Genomic DNA, 21,136 nt, shown 5'->3' with positions numbered 1-21,136 from the left:
AATATTTGGTTTAATAACAAAATATTAATATTAAAATAAATATTAATATTAAATCCAATTCAGTTATCCAATTTTCAGTTTTCTGTTTTTGTAACAGAAAATTAACTACCCTTCAATTTTCCCTTTTTATTGTTGAGTAAATAGCCATTTATGTTATGGCATTTATTCTTTGGCCGTTTTGCAAAAAACAGCCATTCTGAAGAGTTGCACCTCTTCAGATTTCAGCCCAACTTTGGCTATAAATACAAGTCCATTCTCTCAGATTTCCCATACGAATTTTCTGAGTTCTTCTCCTTTCTTCTGCACATTTTAACTTCAAAGAAAGCAACAGTAAGTGTGATTTGCTACCGAACTTTGTGTTCGCTGAAACACTGGGGTTTGAAGTACCACTACACCAGTGTGTAATTCGTTCTATCCTGAGAGGAAATAATCCATAACTTTGGGTACTAGGAGAGGATTAAATTTCTTAAGGAAACACTGTGAATTCAGTGGGCTCAAATTGTTTTTATTCATTTATTTCGTTTACATTTCTGTTTATGTTATTTTATTTTCTCCAGAATTGTTTTACAAATACAGATCACTAACATAACCTAGTAGAGGTTTTGTTAACTCAAAATTTGCAATCACAATGTAATTGATGTCCTTTCTATATTTGTTGCTTTTCTAATTTAATGAAAGTAAACCAGAGGCGAGCTAAAGAAAACACCTCATGCCTGGTAAATCAAATAATTGAACTTGACAAGGTAAGAATTATATACCACACAATGTTACGGTAAAGGTGGTACTGCTGGTTCATTCTAAAATCATTGAACTTTGGACTAATTTTTTTTTTTCAAAATACAAATAAAAACTCCCTCAGACCTGTTTTCTTGTGACATTGTTTGACTGGATGCGGCATTTCAGATATTATTTTGAATTGTATGTATTAGTAGTGAAAAAATATTTTATGAAGCCAACGATAAGTTAATTTTGAAGCACAAAAAATTAAGTACATCAAAATTAAGGATTTTGGTAATTTATAAATGAAATATTTGAATTATTAAAAGTTGTGAAAATTTACGGAACAATATTAGTATTAGTTAAAAAAGTAGTGCTGGTAACATTTCTGAGACGACCTAGTATAAATGGAGCCTTAAAATAACTTCGGACAACTAGAGGGCACATTACGAAAATGGCTGAAGCTTACACTTGCAAGTTTTATCATATTTTTGCTGTCAACAGTGAAAACAAAGGGATTTGCAGTATATGAATAATGAAATATAATAGCAATGAACAAAATAAAAGACAGGGGAAGTCTCAATCACCAGAATTCTTAATTCATATAGAGATTTGACCATCAACTACCGATTGATTAATTTATTCCTACAAAATATAATAATTTCTATTGCAGAATCCGGAGCATAAAGAAAGATAAAATTCTCTGGTTTCTTATGCTTTTTTAGTTAGTTCATATGTTCCAAGCTATCAATCAGTCAACAAATTAACACAACCCTCCCTCTTGAGACGAACCAAGTACGTACCCCATTTGTTCTTAATCTTTCTTTTAGAGAAATGCGAAATTGCGATAACTGAATCCAGTGTGCATCAGGATGAATGATAGAAAGCAACAAAAGACTAAAATCTCCGTTTTGGTTCTAAAATACATCAAAATGTTAAATGAGAATGGAAAAAATTAGTAACAGGTTAAAGAAAAACAGAAGCCGGAAGAGCCAAGACAAACAATGATTGATCAAAATCAGAGATGGCCAACAAAAGGAACTAAATCAAAGTAACTTCAAAAGGTGACAGAGATCATATCTTTATACAGAAAGTACATAAATGATAAAACACTCATATAAAATATAATGACAAGCGAAACATAGCACATCAAATACTACAAATGAATTTATATTCTACTCCTAGCAGAAAGTATCCAATATGTTCTTCCAAACTTTCTCCATGTCACGGCCCATATAGCAAAACTCATAGACTGAGATAGCAATTTTAAGCATCAGTTTGGGTACTTTCTAATGGAGTGAACAGTAGGACTTAGTTATTCAAGGAGTGGAGGGTTTGTATGGTGGAGAAAGTGAAGGAAAAGTTAGTTTAGGCCGTTCGGGGATTTTAGGCTTTGGCATAGCTGGAAATTCTGGTTTAGGCAGTTCGGGGATTTTAGGCTTTGGAAGCTCTGGGAGTTTTGGCTTTGGTAGCTCCGGGATTTCTGGCTTTGGCATAGCTGGGATCTCAGGCTTTGGCAAAGCTGGAACTTCAGGCTTTTTCATAGGCGGAGGAACCTCAGTCTTTGGCACTGCTGGGATTTCTGGCTTTTTCAAGGGAGGAAGCTCGGGTTTTGGCATTGCTGGAATCTCAGGCTTTGGCATAGCGGGAAGCTCGGGTTTTGGCACAGCTGGGATCTCATGCTTTGGGAAAGTTGGAGGCTTTGGGGCAGCTGGTAGCTCGGGCTTAGGCACAGTTGGTACTTCAGGCTTTGGCAAAGTTGGTAACTCAGGTTTTCGGATGGTTGGTAGCTCGGGCTTTGGCACAGTTGGTACTTCAGGCTTTGGTAAAGTTGGTAACTCTGGCTTTGGGACAGTTGGTAACTCAGGCTTTGGGATGGATGGTAGCTCGGGCTTTGGCACAGTTGGTACTTCAGGTTTTGGCATAATAGGAATCTCAGGCTTTGGGACAGCTGGCATTTCAGGCTTTGGGATGGTTGGAAGCTCAGGTTTCGGCAAAATTGGGATCTCAGGCTTTGGTATGGCTGGAATCTCAGGTTTCAGCACAGTTGGGATCTCAGGCTTTGGCAAGGTTGGAACTTTTGGTAATTCTAGTTTAGGAATCTCAGGGAGGGGTGTCTCTAGTAGGCGCCGTGCAGTTGCACCAGTTATGGGGCCATGCATGAAGCTCAAGTTGAGAAATGCAAGTAGTAAGAGGGAGGATAGCTGGTAATGGTGAGCCATTTTTCTGCAGATCCTAGAAGCTTAAAGAAAATGTGTAGAATTAATGAAACTGGGATGTGTGCTATTGGCTTTAAGTCTATTGCTATATATAGGTTTTTAAAATGCATGCAACAGTAGCTTCAAGGACCTGAGTAGTTGAACTTCTCATCCACTTGGCTTCAGCTCTGGTACCTCAAAAGTCAATGTGGATTACCTAATTAACATATCAAAAGTCTGAACCTGTCACAAATATATGGTATGCTGGCAACCTGATACCAATTCTCAGTTTAGCTGTTCTTATTTCTTTAGAAAGAGAAAAGTCATCGGTTCACATTTACTGTAAATCTTCATTTCGGTATGTACGTAATGGCTCTATCACCTGAGGAAATTGACAGGAATTACAAATGTCAAACAGAAAGGTATTGCTTCATATTTTCCATCTGGCTAAAGGGAGTAATGTTTTAACGGTTAATATGACCATTAGAGGGCGCAACATGACGAAATAGATGACCAGATGTAGGGAAATCGTTAATTTACCTCATTATTCACATATTACCCATTATTCTTTTTTCTAAACTAGCTACATTAGAATTGTAAGTACAGAGGTAGGCAAAAGAGTGACACTTCAAGCCTAACGGATTAAAACAGAGGGAAAAAGGAACTTGGTTTTACAGAGCACACACTTACCATAATGGGGTACACTTGGCATAATCTGATTATTCTTTAGGTTCAAATGAAACACTTTTGACAGTTTATACAATTTTCCAATAAATGGAAAAGACAATAGCATATCAAATCCAGACTCATGAATAGTTGCATTGCATATAGCATTGTTATTGATCCAGGTAAAATAACAATGAGCCCGCTGTATTGAAAGTATACAGCAGATGATTCTTTTACAATTGGTAAATGGATCTCGCACTTGACAATTATATCACATTCAGCCTTTCAGCATAGAAACAATGAAATTTTTAGTACAAGTAAATTGAGACAAATACATAAACAGGGTATTATAAGAGATTCAGCTCCAAAGTTCCCGAATTTTAATAGAGACTAGATTATCCAATCTAGAATTCTTCCCACAACCATGAGTGCACTATTCAAAGGTACAGTGTAGATAGTCATTGTAGCTACCGTGAATTGTGATCTATCCCCTTCAGCTTTTGTCATTAATCCATGAGAAAGGTTTGGAACTTCATTGTTTACAAGAAATAGAAATATGTATATTGGTGTATGTAGTACCGGATAAATGAAAAAGATACCAACTTTAAAGGTCACGATTATTGAAGATTTGATTAAGTAAATGAAAATGTACCCTTCCTAACAATTTATAATTTAGATGAAATAGTCACACAATTCAACATGTATTAGAGCAGACAGAGGTCCAAGATTTAAGACTCACCACCACCTATTATTAAAAAATACCATATGTTGGGGAATAAATTAACTTGAATGTTAGATGAGATGGTCGCACAATAAAGTGTTAGAGCTTTTTTGTAATAAGGAATGTGTTAGAGAAATTTTAGCTAGTTCATATGCCCATAACTATCAATTGCTCCACAAGCACAATCTCCCCCTTGAGAAGAACCTAGTATCCCCATTGTTTTTTATGTTTCTTTTAGAGTATGCAAAATTGTGGTAACTGAATCCGATGTGCATTAGGATAAATGAAACAGAAAGCAACAAATGCTTGAATATTTGGTTCATTTCTTGTATTTGAGATCAGATTATTCTACCGGCGCTTAAATATGTTAATTCATCTTTCCATCTCTTTGTGAAGGAAGAAAGTGGTAATAGGTTTTAAACAAACGAAGGGGAGTAGGGGTAAAAAAGGATTGAGCAAAATCAGATATGGCCAAAGATAGGCACTAAATAAAAGTGACATAGATAAACACTGTATTGAAAGTACATAAAACACTCATATGGTATACTGACACGATAAACATGATACATCCAATGAAACATGGTACATCCAATTCAAATGCTATAAAAGAATCATAATTTCTACTCCTAGCAGAAAGTATCCAATATGTTCTGCCAAACTATCTCCATGTCATGCCCACGCAGCAAACTTCATAGACAAAGATGGAAATCTCAAAACACGATTGGGTGCCTTCGAATAGAGTGAACAGTATTGTAATTACTCAAGGAGTAGCGGGTTTGTGTGGTGGAGAAAGTGAAGGAAAAGGTATCTCTTTTGGTTTAGGCAGTTCTGGGATTTCAGGCTTTGGCATAGCTGGGACTTCGGGCTTTGGAAGCTCTGGTAGTTTTGGCTTTGGTAGCTCCGGGATTTTTGGCTTTGGTAGTTCGGGGATTTCTGGCTTTGGCACAATTGGTACCTCAGGCTTTGGCAAAGCTGGAACTTCAGGCTTTTTCATTGCTGGAGGAACCTCGGTCTTTGGCACTGTTGGGATTTCTGGCTTTTTCAGGGGAGGAAGCTCGGGTTTTGGCATTGCTGGGATCTCAGGCTTTGGCACAGCAGGAAGCTCGGGTTTTGGCACAGTTGGGAACTCAGGCTTTGGGGCCACTGGTAACTTAGGCTTGGGCACAGCTGGGATCTCAGGCTTTGGTAAAGTCGGTAACTCGGGCTTCGGGATGGATGGTAGCTCGGGCTTTGGCACAGTTGGTACTTCAGGTTTTGTCATAATAGGAATCTCAGGCTTTGGGACAGCTGGTATTTCAGGCTTTGGTATGGTTGGAAGCTCAGGTTTCGGCACAGTTGGGATCTCAGGCTTTGGCAAGGTTGGAACTTTAGGGAACTCTGGTTTAGGAATCTCGGGGAGGGGCGTCTCTAGAAGACGACGTGCAGTTGCTCCAGTTATCGGGCCATGGATGAAGCACAAGTTGAGAAATGCAAGCAGTAAGAGGGAGGATAGCTGGTAGTGGAGAGCCATTTTTCTGCAAATCCTAGAAGCTTAAAGAAGAATGTTTATAGAATCAATGAAACTCAGATATGTGCTATTGGCTTTAAGTCTATTGCTATATATAGGTTTTAAATGCATGCAAAATAGTAGTTTCAAGATTTTGCTTGTTACGTAAGGACCTAAGTAGTTGAACTTCCCATCCACTTGGCTTCAGGTCTGGTACCTTGAAAAGTCAATTTATTGGATTACCTAATTAACATACTAATAGTCTGAACCTGTCACAAACATCTGGTATGCTGGCAACCTGATAACAATTCCCAGCTTAGCTGTTCTTATTTCTTTAGAAAGAGGAGGAAAATATTTTATTTATAAATCTGTGAATGATCTCTACACTTCTTTATTTCCTCCACACTTCTTCACACATTGAATAAACTATCAATACCCCTATTTATAATAGTATGAAACCTATTTCAACTAGAAACAGGAAAGCCTATTCCTATATTTATTCTAACTACAAATCCTATTTAGACATAAATTAAATAAATCAAATCCTAAATAATTAAGGTATCCTACTACAACTTTGAATTAGTTTTCCAACATTCTCCCGTAATTCAAAGTTGTATAGGTCTGACTTGTCCGCTGTGCAGTTATGTTGGAGCACTTCTCTCCAACTTTCACTTTTGATGAAGCACATGTCTCCATCCTTTGTTGAAGCACCTGTCTTCAACTCAGTTGATGCACTTTGTCACCAACACTCAGTTTTTTGTTGAAGCACCTGTCTCCAACTCACGTTCATGCACTTTGTCACCAACCGTTGATGCACTTTGTCACCAACACCTAATTTTGTTGAAGCTCCTGTCTCCAACTCACGTTGATGCACTTTGTCACCAACAGTTGATGCACTTTGTCATCAACACCTAATTTTTTTTTTGTTTTTTTTGTTTTTTTTTGTTTTTTTTTACTTCTCTCCAACTTTTTAGAGAAGAGCTTCTTCCTCTTGTGCCATATTTGCTTGCAATCTTTTTGCTTATGTCCAAACCTTTTACGGTTAAAACACCTAAGTTTACTTTTAAACCAACAATCCTTCTCAGCATGATTATTTTTCTTGCAGATGCCGCATGGTGGAAATTTTACTTTTCTGGTTGATTCTCTTGGTATCTTTGCAACAAAGGTTTGTTCAGTTATTTTTTCATCTCTAATTTCCCTCCTTTGCTCAACAGCTTGCAAAGCATTGACTAAATTATTAACCGAAATTTTTGAGAGATCTTTAGAATCCTCAAGTGAAGAAATCTTAGATTCAAATTTTCTCAGGTTCATAACCTGCATGGTTTATATATGATTTTGAAAATAAATGTATTACCGATTCTTTAAAATTTCATGTGGGACAAGTTCTTTACTTGATATGATACCGAACAGTTTACTTAAGATGTTTACCGATTAATCTAAATGTTTTCACCGTTACTAGATATGTTATACCGTTACTTGAGATGTTATAATTATTTGAAGTATTCTCACTGTTACTAGACATGTTTTACTGTTACCGAAATAAAATTACAATATTTGATAAGGAATGATATGCCCTTTATTATTTGGAAAATGCTTTTGTATGAGTATTTACTAATTACAAGAAAGAGTATAAATGGGAGGAGACTTTGAAGGATCCCGTAGCTAACGGCGGATTCGTTAGACCTGGTGCACATTGTATTTAGAGATTACCAATTACAGTTATAGCCCTCACTAGTGGGAAGGTAGAACTAGCATACAGTTACAGTTTCCCCTCGAGTAGGGACCTACAGTTATATTTGACTCCTTTTACGAAGGGGTCCACACAGTGATATATATTACATGATACTTTCTTGGAAACCTCCCAAACATAAAGATTTGCTATGAGACAGTGTCTACCGTGTTTATTATAGATTTGTTAAATTGATTTCCGTCACAGGAAGTACATGAATAGACTGATTATATTTACCGTATGTGAGAGGGCATTTTATTTTTATGATAGTTTCTGATTATTATTAAACAGACATGTTTTCTGACTTGTCCCTAATTAAAAAAACGGTTGTGGTTAAGTGTTATTACTCATTGAGCTAGCGACTCACTCCCTGCTATTCTTTTTTACAGAGGCAGCAGTTGGCACGAGCGTGAATTTTGTTAATTAGAGTATACGATTTGATAATTCCTGGTGATCCCCGCACTTGTTCGCGTGGGCAAAGAGTTTATTTATTTGTTATCGTCTTTTCTTATGAACTCTTAGAGTCACTCCATAGTCATTTTTATGGGTGTCATGAGTATTCTTCGTTATTATGGACTTATGTTGAGTATTGCACTTTTTTTTATCAAATTTGGAGATAAATTAAGATTTTTGGTTGTTAGTGGGTTGGTTATTAATGGTGGAGAATTGTTTTGGTTAATTGATATGTTGTTGGTTGTTTGGTTTGATATTAGGATGGTTGGTTGTTGATTTTGAGACAGGAAATTATTTTTGGATAGTCCTAAAATAGGGTAAACTCTGTCCGATATTTTTATAAAATACCGATGAGGCTTACTTGGGGACACTTACTCTTGAGTGCCGGTCATGATCCAAGTTGGGTCGTGACACCACTAGATCACAAAGAAGAATCACTATCCTCCAGAAAGATGGGTGGATTTGACCGAGGGTCACCGCGTACCTCTTGCAGAAGGCGATAATGACCGGGTCTAAGAGACCCAACGTGAAGGGGTAAGTGTAAACACTTAAAAAATCCTCCACGTGGGTAATAATTTCTTCCTCAGGAGAAGGCACGACCACGTGCTTATCGGCCCAGTTGCAATCCTCTTTGACCTTGGAGAGAAGATCATCGGTGATCGAACATATATATCTCAAGACCGGATCGCATCGACCCGGTACCGAGAAAGTTTTTTCGACCTTGAAATCAGCACCGGTCGAGCACCCTCCAGGAACAAACTCTTCAGGGTGTGGTCCCGCTGCAGTCCCGTCGCCGGCAGGTCGTGATGAAGAGGTGGTCTCCTTTTGTGGAACAGTCTTAGAAGTTTTCGCCATTTTAAAGCAGAGATGAAGATGAGGAAATTAAGAAGTTATACTTAGTGGTTTGCAAAAGGTTCAAGAAATCTAGGTACAAAAGTTGGAGAGTGAAGAGATTCTTGAAGAACAAGAGTAGAAGAAGCTTTGAACATAAAGTCTGAATGAATGAAAGTTGGGATATTTATAGTTTGCTAATGACGGTTCAAAACCCATAGTGGCCGACCAACAACTGACACGCATTTAAGGCCTTGGAGACTGGACCGACGGGATGTTTCAGTAACCTTTTGTCGCTTATGTCATGATCTATCGAAACGGGGTTCAGAAGTTCAAATCGTTTCTCGTCATCTTCTCTCCGAAAAAAGAGGGGACTATCTGTATACGGTCGAAACCGGATTAGTCCATTGTATAACCGGCCGAGGCTGAAACGTGTCAGGTCAGAGCTCGAGCCCGGGTTATATCGAATCAAGGCACGAAGTTAAATCGTTGAGCTCGTGACTCCAGGACCGAACAAGATCGAGGGGACTTTGTCGAGCCAAATAATGGAAGGCCGAAATATCCGGGATCGTTTGGAGATCACGGCGGAAATCTCGATCGAAGCAGATAGAAAGGGTCTATGATTAGAGCATGAGTGACATTTCATCAAGAGCTCTTACCAAGGAGAGCTCCCCTACTATAAAAATTTTATCAAGAATAGGACTCCCCTATTATAAAAAGGGAGGTTTGATCATTTGTAAAACACATTGTAATACGCAGCAAAAAGGCAATACACTTTATTTCTAGCTCTTATCATCTTGTTATTCTGTTCTTACATCAGTTGAGGCATTTCTTGGTTCGAGGGTGATCAAATTCTAAGGCCAAGGCTGTTCAATTAGTGTGGTTTGCATTTATTCTCTTAACATCAATTTCAATATTAATCTGCTTTCTTAATTTGTATCAAGTTATATCACGTATCCTTAAAATCGCGTATAAATTCAATTGTTATCCGATTTTAAGGGTAAACAGTCGTAATTGCGAGCCCGCAGTTGCGAACCTGTGGTCGCAATTGCGAACTATTTGTCGTAAATACGATATTTGCAACTGGGTTAAGAGTTGAAATTTCGGGATTTTAGCTCATTCTTTCATATTTTGAACCCTAGACTTGGTGAGAGGCGATTTTTCCAAATTCTAAACTTACACCGAACACCTCTAAACAACTCGAAATCAGCTCAAATTTTGCACACAAGTTTCAAATGACACAACGAATATATTCCAACTTCCGAAATAACAATCCGAGCCTGATAACTCCGAAGTCAACTCCCGGTCAAACCTTTGAATTTTCTAGACCTTCAAATTGCCAACTTTCGCCAAATAGTACCAAAACCTTCTAGAAATATTTAAATGTAAATCCGGGCATATGTTCAAGTCCAAAATCACCATCCGGACCTAACAGAACCATAAAAACTCTTATCCGAGGTCAATTTCACAAAACTCAAACTCGGTCAACCCTTTCAACTTAAAGCTTCCAAATTGAGAATCATCCTTCCAAATCAATCCCGAATCACTCAAAAACCAAAACGACGATACACATAAGTCATTATACACCACATGAAGCTACTCATGACCTCAAACCATTGAACGGAATACAAATGTTCAAAACAATCAGTCGGATCGTTACAGACTACTCATGTGTGCACGGCATCTCCTTCATCTAATTGTCAAAAGTTTGAACATTTCATTGGCCTCAGTTAGTTAAAACAATTTGTCTGCAAAATCGTGTACTGCTCAATAGGCTACTATCCGGATCTAGTAAGTATCACAAATGCAAAATTTTGGTGGTCTTATGATCACTGCCTTGCCTTCTCATTAGACATTTTCTATACTTTATTAGTAATTACGAGTACTATGTGAAAGCAGAATACAAAAGATATGTAAGAGAAAAATCATAAATAATTTCATTCACTACTTATTTGGCAGTAGACCAGTACAGTGCATGACGAACTTTCCTCTGTATAAATGTTTAATTCCCTATGAAGATAGAGAAACAAAATAACGTAGTCATTTTGAAATTAGGAGGATGCAAGGAGCTGCCTGACATTCATAGGCCAAATATCAGGAGAGTTTCCGTCCAGCAGGCGTTTTGCTATGATGATATTAGCTGATTCAGCTGGATGGTATGGATCCCAGAACACATACTTGCTTCTATTTGCACATATTTTAGATGAAGGACCACATGGAATTATTCCCCCAAATCTTCCACCACCAGAACAGCAGGCTGAATTTGCATTCTCAAATCCTGCATATAAAAATATCCACCATCAAATTATATTACCTGAATCTTGAAAATTTGACCTAATATCTTGATATGCCCGGAGAAATGGGGCTAGAGTTTGGCTAAAACTATTCCGTTATCTTATTAAACCACTTCGGCCTAGTTGGGGCTACGTGCTGCACCAAACTAATAAATGAGCTAGCGTTCACGTCATGCCCTATGCTACAACATTACTTGAGCTTTAAGTGCATTCATTTGGTGCGAGCCATGGAAACAGCCTCTTGTAGAAATGTAGGGTAAGGCTGCATACGATATACCCTTATGGTCCGGCTCTTCCCGAACCCCGTGCATAGCGGGAGCTTAGTGCACCGGAACTTGGTGCGAGTAGGTGTTTTACCTAGGGCAGGCCTGATTTCACGATCCACATATTATTGAAGACACGATAAAACATATGGGTTTCTAATTAATCTTTGATAGTAGAACTCACCATAAGATGAGTAATTCTGAATGATGTCTTGGACGATTCCGTAGGCATCTGCATAGACAAACTTTGATCCAGTAAGTTTGGAACTTAGTTCACTCACAAGCCCTCTCAATTGGGTGTTGTATAATTGCGCAAGCGCATTTGGGAAATTTACGCACTTATCTCCGGCTGATAGATTTATAGCCCTTTGGTAGGGGATACACCCAATAGGCCCAACATTCACCACTATTACTTTCCTGGCACCCAAATTATAAAGTCTCTGCATATGCAAGAATCATCATGTCAGCATTCTACTTTGTGTTATAGCACTTGTAGTAGTCAACTTTAATAAATTCATAATTTACCGTTAGTTGAATTCTGTATTTGGATATCATTGCTCCCACAAATTTCATTGGAGGTACAGTTAGTTGCTTAGGTGTGGAGACAACAGGCGTGAGATAATTGTTGATGAAGTCATTTGATCCCATCGTTACTGAGAAGAGTGAATTCTCAATCAACTTTATTGCCGCTGGCTCTCCAATTCTTGTGATTATGTCCTGTCTAGTATTTGCAAAATTGTCTAATTGAGCATCCATGTTGATCCTTCCACCCTACCAATATTTAGAAAAAAAAACCCCATTTTAATCAATATCCAATCAAACACACAAAAAGAAAAACAAATCTTGGAGCACTCTCATCTGATGTTACATAATCCTCCTTTTGACTTGACATACTCGTGGCATAACAGACCTAACATGATTTTATGACTACTCAATGCACATCCTTCACAAAACATATTGGAACAAAACAAAAAAAATTACATATTCTCGTATCGCATACTACTTGTTGAGATAAGTTATACCAAGATTTTGATATAAAATAATACTGGTTATAAATAATACCTCAATCAAATACAAATAAATTTAATCCCTTATATCGAAATAACCCACCTAATCATTTGAATCAAACGGCCACTCAATTAAACAATACATGCCTAACATTTCAAAACGCACGTTTTCCACGTTTTGCAAGTGTTAGATACAGAGGTATACAAAAGCATTGAGAATAATAACGAAAAATTCAACCTATATAAAATCGGGGAAAATTAAGGACTTACAAAAATTTGGCCAGATTCATTAAGAATGCCTCCTCCTCCAGAAGCATAATTGACACCTTGCAGAACCACTGGACCAGATGTTGTTGGAGCTAAGTATGGAGGAGTCAAATTAAATCCCAGTTCCTCACCTGCAAATCCATTCAAATAAAATCATCCAAAATAAGAAGAAGAAAAAAAAAATAATAATAATAATAATAATACTAAATAAAGGGAGAGATTTTGAGCAAGATTAAACTTGCCTAAAATGTCCACTATAGTTCTTCCATTTGTATATCTTCCTGTTGGGGCACCAAAATCAATACCATTTGGGTAGAAATTTGCTTTTGAAAGAGAAGCAATATAGTTATTGTTACCCACATCAACCAATGAATCTCCAAAGACAAAATTAGCAGGGACATTTTCTGCCAAACAGATGGTCAAGTTCTGAAGCAAAACTACCAAAATCGCCAACCTATAATATGATGGATTTCCCATCTCAAACACCTAGAGATAAAGCTAAGAATGTTGAGGCTTCTTTCAGTAGGAGAAAGCAAGTTCTGTTAAATGGACCAACAAGGCAAATCAAGGACACACACACCAATAGAAAGAGGCAAAATTGTAGAGAATTAAAAGCAAATAAGCTTTTAGCTCACAATTTCAGTGGACATAACTATAGTCACTATATTACTTATTAGGATGGGCCAGCAAACAATTAAAAGAAGAACAGTTTATAGCTCATATATTATAACTAAACCTATGAAATTAGGATGGGCTAGAAATCCCTCACAGCTAGGCTTAACTCAACAATATGATAAAAGTATAGAAAACGGAGCTTGAAATAGATATAACAAGCATAGTGTGAAAGTTGGTGGAGAAGAACTCATTAAATGCCTAGCAGAATCAGCACTACCAATCAGAGAAATTTCTGATATGTTGGAGCCAATCTTGAGCCAGAATGCAATCGCCAAAAGAGAAACAGAACCAATAAATATTACTCTCCTACTAGGGGATTTCTGTCCAAGTTCAAAATTTTATAACTTTTGTTGGTGGTAAGAAAATAAATTATGCAACTGCCAACCTTCAGATTCTGAACCAATTGGATGGCACAGTACGTGCAATTGAATGCAGTCACTTAATTTTACAGTATGGATAGTACTTAATACTTTTAACTTACAAATTCCACCAAGTTGACACCGACTCATGTTTTTATTCATAGAATTACTCGGGGCATTTGCATTTATACCCGCTTTTTGGGTCACGTTTTAACTTGTGCCCGCTTTGCAAAAAAAATTGCAAGCGTACCCACTTTTTCGCGTAACTTCAGCATAGGGGGCTGAAGTAGCAAAGGCTATCACGCAAAACTTAGCATTCTAGTAGACGGGCCTGAAGTAGCAAAAATTGCTCAACCAAGTGTGCTGAAGTTTTTGTGTGTAATTGCTGAACTTAAGCATTCTAGTAGCTCAGTTTTGGTGATGCTAAAGTTATTTAGTTTATTTGTAACAACTTCAATACTAAATACGCTAAAGTTTTTTTGTCTTGGATAAGCTTTTTCAAAAACTTCAGCAGAAGATGCTTTAGTTCATTTGTAAAAATTTCAGCACTAAATAAGCTGAAGTCTTTTTGTCCTGGATAAGCTTTTTCAAAAACTTCAGCAGAAGATGCTGAAGTTATTTAGTTCATTTGTAAATATTTCAGCACTATATAAGCTGAATTTTTTGAAAAAGCTTATATAGTTTTTTGACCCATACAATCACTATATTGGATCTTCATTTTTTTCTTCTTTCTGAACGTTTTTATGGAGCAGATCAGTAATTACATTAGAAAAAGGTGCCTTCAGTGGAAATAAATAAAATAATCATAAAGTCTAAGTGATATAAAGTGAAACTATTACTTTAACCCCACAGATCAATTTATTTGATTCAAAGAAAAAAAGATTACATCAAAAATGAAGACCAGATGCTAACCTGTGTTATCTTACTAAAAATATGTTAAGAAAACGAAGGAGGAGAAGGAGGAGGAGAAAGGGGGCTGAAATTGTTTTAAAAGTGGGTACAAGTTAAAACTTTTAAAAAAAATGGGTATATGTTAAATGGGGGCGACCAAATAGGGCGCCCCATGCAATTTTTACGAATTACTCCCTCCAGTCCACAATAAGTGACCAATTTGCTTTTTTATTTTGGTCTAAAATAAGTGTCCATTTATATAATCAAGAAAGAATTCAATTTGTTTTTACAAAATTACCCTTATGTACATATCCCTTAAAAATTTTCTTACTCCTCACATTAAATATTTAATTAAGGGTAGTTTAGTCATACTAGGTATTTTTGTATAGAATTTAGTATTTTCTTAATGGGCGTGCCAAAAGTAAATTGGTCACTTATTGTGAACCGAAGAGAGTATTAACAGAATCTTGAAAATCTTAAAAGAAAACTGCAGTTCCCCTTGGTGTGAATCTCTGAGGCATATCCCTGTATGGGTCAAAATCTGACCATACGTGGATAGCGCTAACAGAAATGGTAAGAGGTCAACTACGCCGTGGTCATACCCACAGGGTGTAATAACAATGAATACCTCGGCCGCTGCCGAGATCGAGCCATCCAAAATCCTGTATGACTGATGGACAAAAAGAAAAACTGATAATATATATAGGAGGTAAGAAGACAAGAAAAAGGGGGCTTCCTCTTCGGGAGAAAGGGGAATAACAGAAGACCAAGAAAACTCTTAGATAGCAAATATAAATCTTTGTAATCGTGATTGTTGAATCAAGGAAACTAGATCTCGTTACTGCCAATAGCATTCCATCTTTTCCGTTATTATCACCTCATTACGGGATGATATGTCAAGAATATAAGCCTATCATCTATATTTGATATTTTATATGATACCGGAAAATTTATAATTTTGATTGTATCTGATTCTCTTACCTGATGTGCTTAGATCTAGAGTTAATTATCCTTGGATAAGATTTATCCTCCATTTTCTTCATTAATTAGTTTAACAAAAAGCTTAACACTATTTGGTCAAACAAGTATCTGACGATACGTGGATTAGCACTAACAGAAATGGTAAGAGGTCGCCGTGGTCGTACCCACGGGGTATAATAACAGCGAATACCTCGGCCGCTGCCGAGATTGAGCCATCAAAAAGCATGTATGGTGAAGTAAATATTGTGGTATTTGAGAGAGCCGACATGAGGGACAATCAAGGGATGAAGGCATTTTGGTTAAGGACCGATAGACAAAAGGGAATACCGATAAGGAAACTAGATCTCGTTACTGCCAATAGCATTCCATCTTTTCCGTTATTATCACCACATTACGGGATGATATGTCAAGAATGTAAGCCTATCATTTATATATTATATTTTATATGATGGCAGAAAATTTATACTCCCTCTGTTCCAGTTTATGTGAACCTATTTTCTTTTGGTCCGTTCCAAAAAGAATGACCCCTTTCTAAATTTGGTAACAATTTAGCTTAAACTTACAATTCTACCCTTAATGAGAAGCTTTTATAACCACGCAAATACTTTGGGCCCCTTTTTGACTTGCAATTCCAAAAGTCTTCATTTTTTCTTAAACTCCGTGCCCAGTCAAACAAGTCCACATAAATTGGAACAGCGGTAGTAAGTTTGATTATATCTGATTCTCTTACCTGATGTGCTTAGATCTAGAGTTAATTATCCTTGGCTAAGATGTATCCTCTATTTTCTTCATTAATTAGTTTAACAAAAGGCTTAACACTTTTTGGTCAAACAAGTATGGGTCAAAATCTGACCATACGTGGATTAGCGCTAACAGAAATGGTAAGAGGTCAACTACGCCGTGGTCGTATCCACAGGGTGTAATAACAACGAATACCTCGGCCGCTGCCGAGATCGAGCCATCAAAAAGCTTGTATGGTGAAGTAAATATCGTGGTATTTGAGGGAGCCGACGTGAGGGACAATCAAGGGATGAAGGAATTCTGGTTAAGGACCGATGGACAAAAGGGAATATTGATAATAAATATAGGAGGTAAGAAGACAAGAAAAAGGGGGGGGGGCTTCCTCTCCAGGAGAAAAGAGAAGAACAGAAGACCAAGAAAACCCTTAGATAACAAATACAAATCTCTGTAACCGTGATTGTTGAATCAAGGAAACTAGATCTTGTTACTGCCAATAACATTCCATCTTTTCCGTTATTATCACCACATTACAGGGTGATATGTCAAGAATGTAAGCCTATCATCTATATTTGATATTTTATATGATACCGGAAATTTATAAGTTTGATTATATTTGATTCTCTTACCCGATGTGCTTAGATCTAGAGTTAGTTATCCTTGGTTAAGATTTATCCTCTATTTTCTTCATTAATTAGTTTAAGAAAAGGCTTAACATTTTTTGGTCAAACAATGCCTAATGTTCATTTCAAGTAGAGCTTCACATTATCACTTTCGCAAATTGGTGAAAGTATCTATTTGATCATCATTATACTTTTTGTTCACATTTATCTAACCCTAAATTTAAGAGCTAATACTCGAAAACCCCTTAAACTATCATGTTTTTATCAGTTTTCTATTTAAATTATTCGGTACCCCCCTAAACTATATTACCCTTCATATTTTAACCCCATCATTACTTAACTGGCATAACATGTGTAGTGTGACAGTTGAAACAAGGGAAACTACCAGCTATGTCCATTTATAAGTAGATCATTACGAAAATTGGCCAATTTATAAAATATTACTAACATTAGCCAATTAGCTATTTGTAGCGGAAAAAAAATGCCAAATTTTTGCTTTCTTTTAAATGGGTGTTATTGAAATAGATTGGGTACATCTTAAGGAGCTTGAATCTCAGTTTTGGGATGATTTGGTGAAGTTTTGAGGTGGTTTGAATTAAAAATTTGAAGTAAAAACTAAACCTGAAAAAAATGATATGTGTATCATACGGCGCATCATTTGCGTATCACATATGTATCATATTTGTATCAATTGTGTATCACATGTATATCTGTGTGTGAGATACATGCGTGATACATGTTTGATACATGTGTCGCAGAACAATTTTTTGAATTACAATTATTGATACAAAATTAGTCCAAATCACCTCCAATCTTCCTCAAATTTTGTATATTGACTTATCTATATGTTTTCAATGAATTTCAACTATACCCATTGAAAATTTTTCTTTTTTGCTTAGATTTTTAAAATATTGTATATATTATTTTTTGATATTTCATCACCTTATTTGCTACCTCGTTCATGAAATTTCCTTTCTGTCTTGCATCTAATTTTTCTAATCACGTTTAAAAATATGGAAAGAGAATTTTGCATGTGATTCTTTGAGAAAAAGAACCTTATTTATTTGATTTTTCAATTTTTATATGTGCTTGGCTAGTTTTGGTAAGTCTATGACTAATGGCTAGAGGTTGGTAAGTTGAGACTTATTTGTTAAAATAGCACGGTATAACCAGTTTTCGGACTGGTCATTCAAAAATAGCCAGCGTTTACCAAGTCAATGAAAAATAGCCACTATTTTGCTGCAACAGAGACCGGTCCAGCATAATATACTGGAGTTCGGTGTACCTGTGTATGAACTCCAGCATATTATGCTGGACTGGTATACTTTGCTGGCTCCAGTATAATATACTGGAGACTAGAGCATCGGTGCTCCAAACTCCAGTATATTATGCTGGACCGGTATACTTGCTGGAACTCCAGTATATTATACTAGAGTTCTAGTGTACTTATGCTGGAACTCCATCATATTATGCTGGAGTTCCAGTATACTTATCTTGGAACTCCAGTATAATATGCTGGAGTTCAAGTATACTTATGCTGGAACTCCAGCATAATATGCTGGCGTATTTTTCGGGTTTTGAACAGTGTTTTCGCTCAGATTTATCTTTACATGAAAAGTGGCTAAATATCGATTACTTTTGAAACTGGGCTATTTTTGAACGACCAGTTGTAATCTGGTTATTTTTGAATTTCACCCGACTTATTTGGGACATTTGTGTAAGTTTCCCTTGAAAAACCCCATCAAAATGGCCCACCTACAAAATATAATAGCTAATTAGCCTAACTCTCTTTCAAATTTATTTATTTTATGAATATTCTCCTTATTTCAGTTATATCCACCTTTGTTCCTCATTTTTTCACCATTCTTCCTTATTTTTTTCACATTTCTTTTTTATTTTGCACCTTCTTATTCATCTTTTTAACCTTTTTTCTTCAGTTCTCCATATGGGTCTCCCTCTCTTGTTTCCTTTAAAATAATTTATTCTATTTCTTGTTTTAGTCTTCTTTTATGCCTTACACATACTGTTGAAAGAACACTAAAATCTTCTTATTAAACTCATCACTTTGTAGAGAATAAAGTTCTCTTGAACCTTCTTTGTGTAATCTGGAATAAGAGAATGTAATTACTAGCCAATTAATTTTTTATTTGTAAAATTTTATTTTGTATAGTTTTTTTATGTAATATAAGATGATTTTTAAGAAATGCAACACTACATGCCTTTTATTTATATTTTTATGTGTTGCAAAGTGAATATTAATAAGGACTTATTCAATTGGAGTCTAGCATAAAGCACAATCACAATTGAACATAAAATTAACACAGTACGTTAGATATTATTTTGGTCTAAATTCCTAGAATTAATTAGTCATCCGAGAGTAATACATCTGGAATAAACTATATAAAATACTTTGTACAAACCATAAGTTAATATAGTTAGACAGACCCACCTTTAAGATTCCAAAATAGGGTTTTAATATATAAAGGGAATATAGTTCAGGGGGATTTCGGAGACACCAGATAGTTTAAATAGGTAACTAACAAAAAAGTGATAGTTTAGGTGGGCTATAGGCTAGTTAATTAGCAATGTGTAGTGCTACATGGCACGTTTTTTTTAGATAAACTAGTATTAGGATGCGCGTTGCGCGTGTACCTTGTCTTAATAAATATATATTTGTGAAAATTTACATAAATAGTACGTATTATATTAACAAATAACGTTTGAGTTATAAAATAAAAGTTAAAAAAATGTGAGTTCCTAAAAATGACGAGCATTGATCATTAACTAACTCAACAAATAAAGAAACAATGACAATAGAAGTCCTCAATCATCTTAGTCAATATTTGTTCCAGCTTTGTAATTTCATTAGTGCAATTTCACAAGTTATCGTGCTTCCTTTTTTACTTTCACCAAGAATACATAAACTCTGGATAATTTAAGAGGTTTTTCTTTTTTGAAATCCTTTTGAAAAGTATATACTCTCAAGTTTATTTTAGAAAACACAAACGGAGTCAGTTAACTGACAAAATGTATTTTTTTCACAAACAAAATGTAAATTATCTATTTCTTTAATTAAAAAAGTACTATAGAAATTATAATTTAACCCAAGAAAAAGAAATAAATTATGAGGATTCAAGGGCGGCCAGAGGGTAAAGCCACTAAAGCGGTGGCTTTAGGCCACACAATTTTTGGGGGCCCAAATTTTTATTTCCCAATTCTTATTTGATTTCCGATATTTAATTTGGGACATTGATTAACTCAAATTTGTACCATGTAAAATCCATTAAAGTGGGAACTATTCCTTATATGGGATTTTTTCGTTCCAAATACTGAAGCCGAATACTTCCGATTAAAGAAGGAGATATGCTATCCATCCCACCACAACTCTTCTCGTGAGGCCCCAAATCTTCTGAAGAAAATATTAAGTATTTCAAAGTAGAAACGTAAAATATTTTATATAAAAAAAGGATTACATTAGTCATTAGAAAATATGTAACACACTTTTAAACTCTTTTTTTTTTTCCTAAGGTTTTCTTCATTGCAACAAGAATTTAAGAATATTGAAACATCAAAAAATTCTTTTAATACAAAGTTATCAACTTCTTGAATCATGTTCTATTACTTAAGATCATACCGCACATGAGAGATTAAATGGTTTATGCGAAAAACTTTAAGTAATTTTATTCTCAAAAAGTTAGAAAAATCTACTTCAACTAAAAATATATATGATTGTTTTAAAAGGGCCTCACGTTAAAGTTTGGCTTTAGGCCACCAAACTTATTGAGCCGCCCCTGTGAGGATTTGACCAAACAAGCTGTATGTTTGCGAGATAAGGGTGTCGAACATTATCAAGGAGATTAACGTCTTATATTCAATTGGAAAAATATAAAGGTGCAGATCTAGACGACATATTTTAGATCTGTAGCAATTATTATTGACATCCATATTCCAAAATTATAAATTCTTAGTGACATCCATATTCCTAGCATCTCCGATAATGAGTCCAATTTCATCTTCTTCTTTTTATAATTTTGAGTCATGCACTCTATCAACTGTACCTTGTTATATCTTTATAAACGATTACTTTTTAGTAAATAGTTAAGTCTTATGTTTCTAATTTTATGTTAAAAAGATTCGTTAGATCATTTTGCAAAAGTTCACAAAAATTTAACGTGCTAAGCACTAATATTTTTGTGAACTTTTGCAAAATGATCAAACGAATCTTTTTAACATAAAA

The 21,136-nt window shown here is 35.8% G+C and overlaps 3 protein-coding genes across 3 annotated transcripts; all 3 read right to left on the bottom strand.

The window, feature by feature from the left end:
• Positions 1-2,036: 2,036 nt before the first annotated feature.
• On the bottom strand, positions 2,037-2,939 carry LOC109207716 (vegetative cell wall protein gp1-like). The gene has a single exon (XM_019370690.1). It carries the CDS (start codon positions 2,937-2,939, stop codon positions 2,037-2,039), a length of 903 nt encoding a protein of 300 aa, XP_019226235.1.
• A 1,829-nt stretch (positions 2,940-4,768) lies between these two features.
• On the bottom strand, positions 4,769-5,870 carry LOC109207725 (proteoglycan 4-like). Its single transcript, XM_019370704.1, has one exon. It carries the CDS (start codon positions 5,810-5,812, stop codon positions 5,063-5,065), a length of 750 nt encoding a protein of 249 aa, XP_019226249.1. The 5' UTR covers positions 5,813-5,870; the 3' UTR covers positions 4,769-5,062.
• A 4,841-nt stretch (positions 5,871-10,711) lies between these two features.
• Positions 10,712-13,611, bottom strand: LOC109207723 (GDSL esterase/lipase At4g16230-like). Its single transcript, XM_019370703.1, has 5 exons — positions 12,875-13,611; positions 12,636-12,763; positions 11,884-12,129; positions 11,543-11,798; positions 10,712-11,079 (listed from the first exon to the last, which is right to left on the bottom strand). The coding sequence occupies exons 1-5, from the start codon at positions 13,107-13,109 to the stop codon at positions 10,853-10,855; spliced, it is 1,092 nt and encodes a 363-aa protein (XP_019226248.1). The 5' UTR covers positions 13,110-13,611; the 3' UTR covers positions 10,712-10,852.
• Between the last annotated feature and the right edge of the window lie 7,525 nt (positions 13,612-21,136).

This window comes from Nicotiana attenuata, unplaced genomic scaffold (assembly GCF_001879085.1).
Source record: "Nicotiana attenuata strain UT unplaced genomic scaffold, NIATTr2, whole genome shotgun sequence".
In the NCBI taxonomy this organism is placed as follows: domain Eukaryota; kingdom Viridiplantae; phylum Streptophyta; class Magnoliopsida; order Solanales; family Solanaceae; genus Nicotiana; species Nicotiana attenuata.
The sequence above is the reverse complement of the archived record's forward strand: the minus strand, read 5'-3'. Positions and strand labels throughout refer to the sequence as shown.

Bases quoted from the DNA above. Each gene is read 5' to 3' on its own strand.
- LOC109207725 (XM_019370704.1), bottom strand. From the start codon at position 5,812: ATGGCTCTCCACTACCAGCTATCCTCCCTCTTACTGCTTGCATTTCTC.
- LOC109207723 (XM_019370703.1), bottom strand. From the start codon at position 13,109: ATGGGAAATCCATCATATTATAGGTTGGCGATTTTGGTAGTTTTGCTT. The intron at 12,764-12,874 runs GCAAGTTTAATC...ATGGATTTGCAG, and splicing joins AACTATAGTGGACATTTTAG to GTGAGGAACTGGGATTTAAT. The intron at 11,080-11,542 runs GTGAGTTCTACT...TTTTATATGCAG, and splicing joins TCAGAATTACTCATCTTATG to GATTTGAGAATGCAAATTCA.
- LOC109207716 (XM_019370690.1), bottom strand. From the start codon at position 2,939: ATGGCTCACCATTACCAGCTATCCTCCCTCTTACTACTTGCATTTCTC.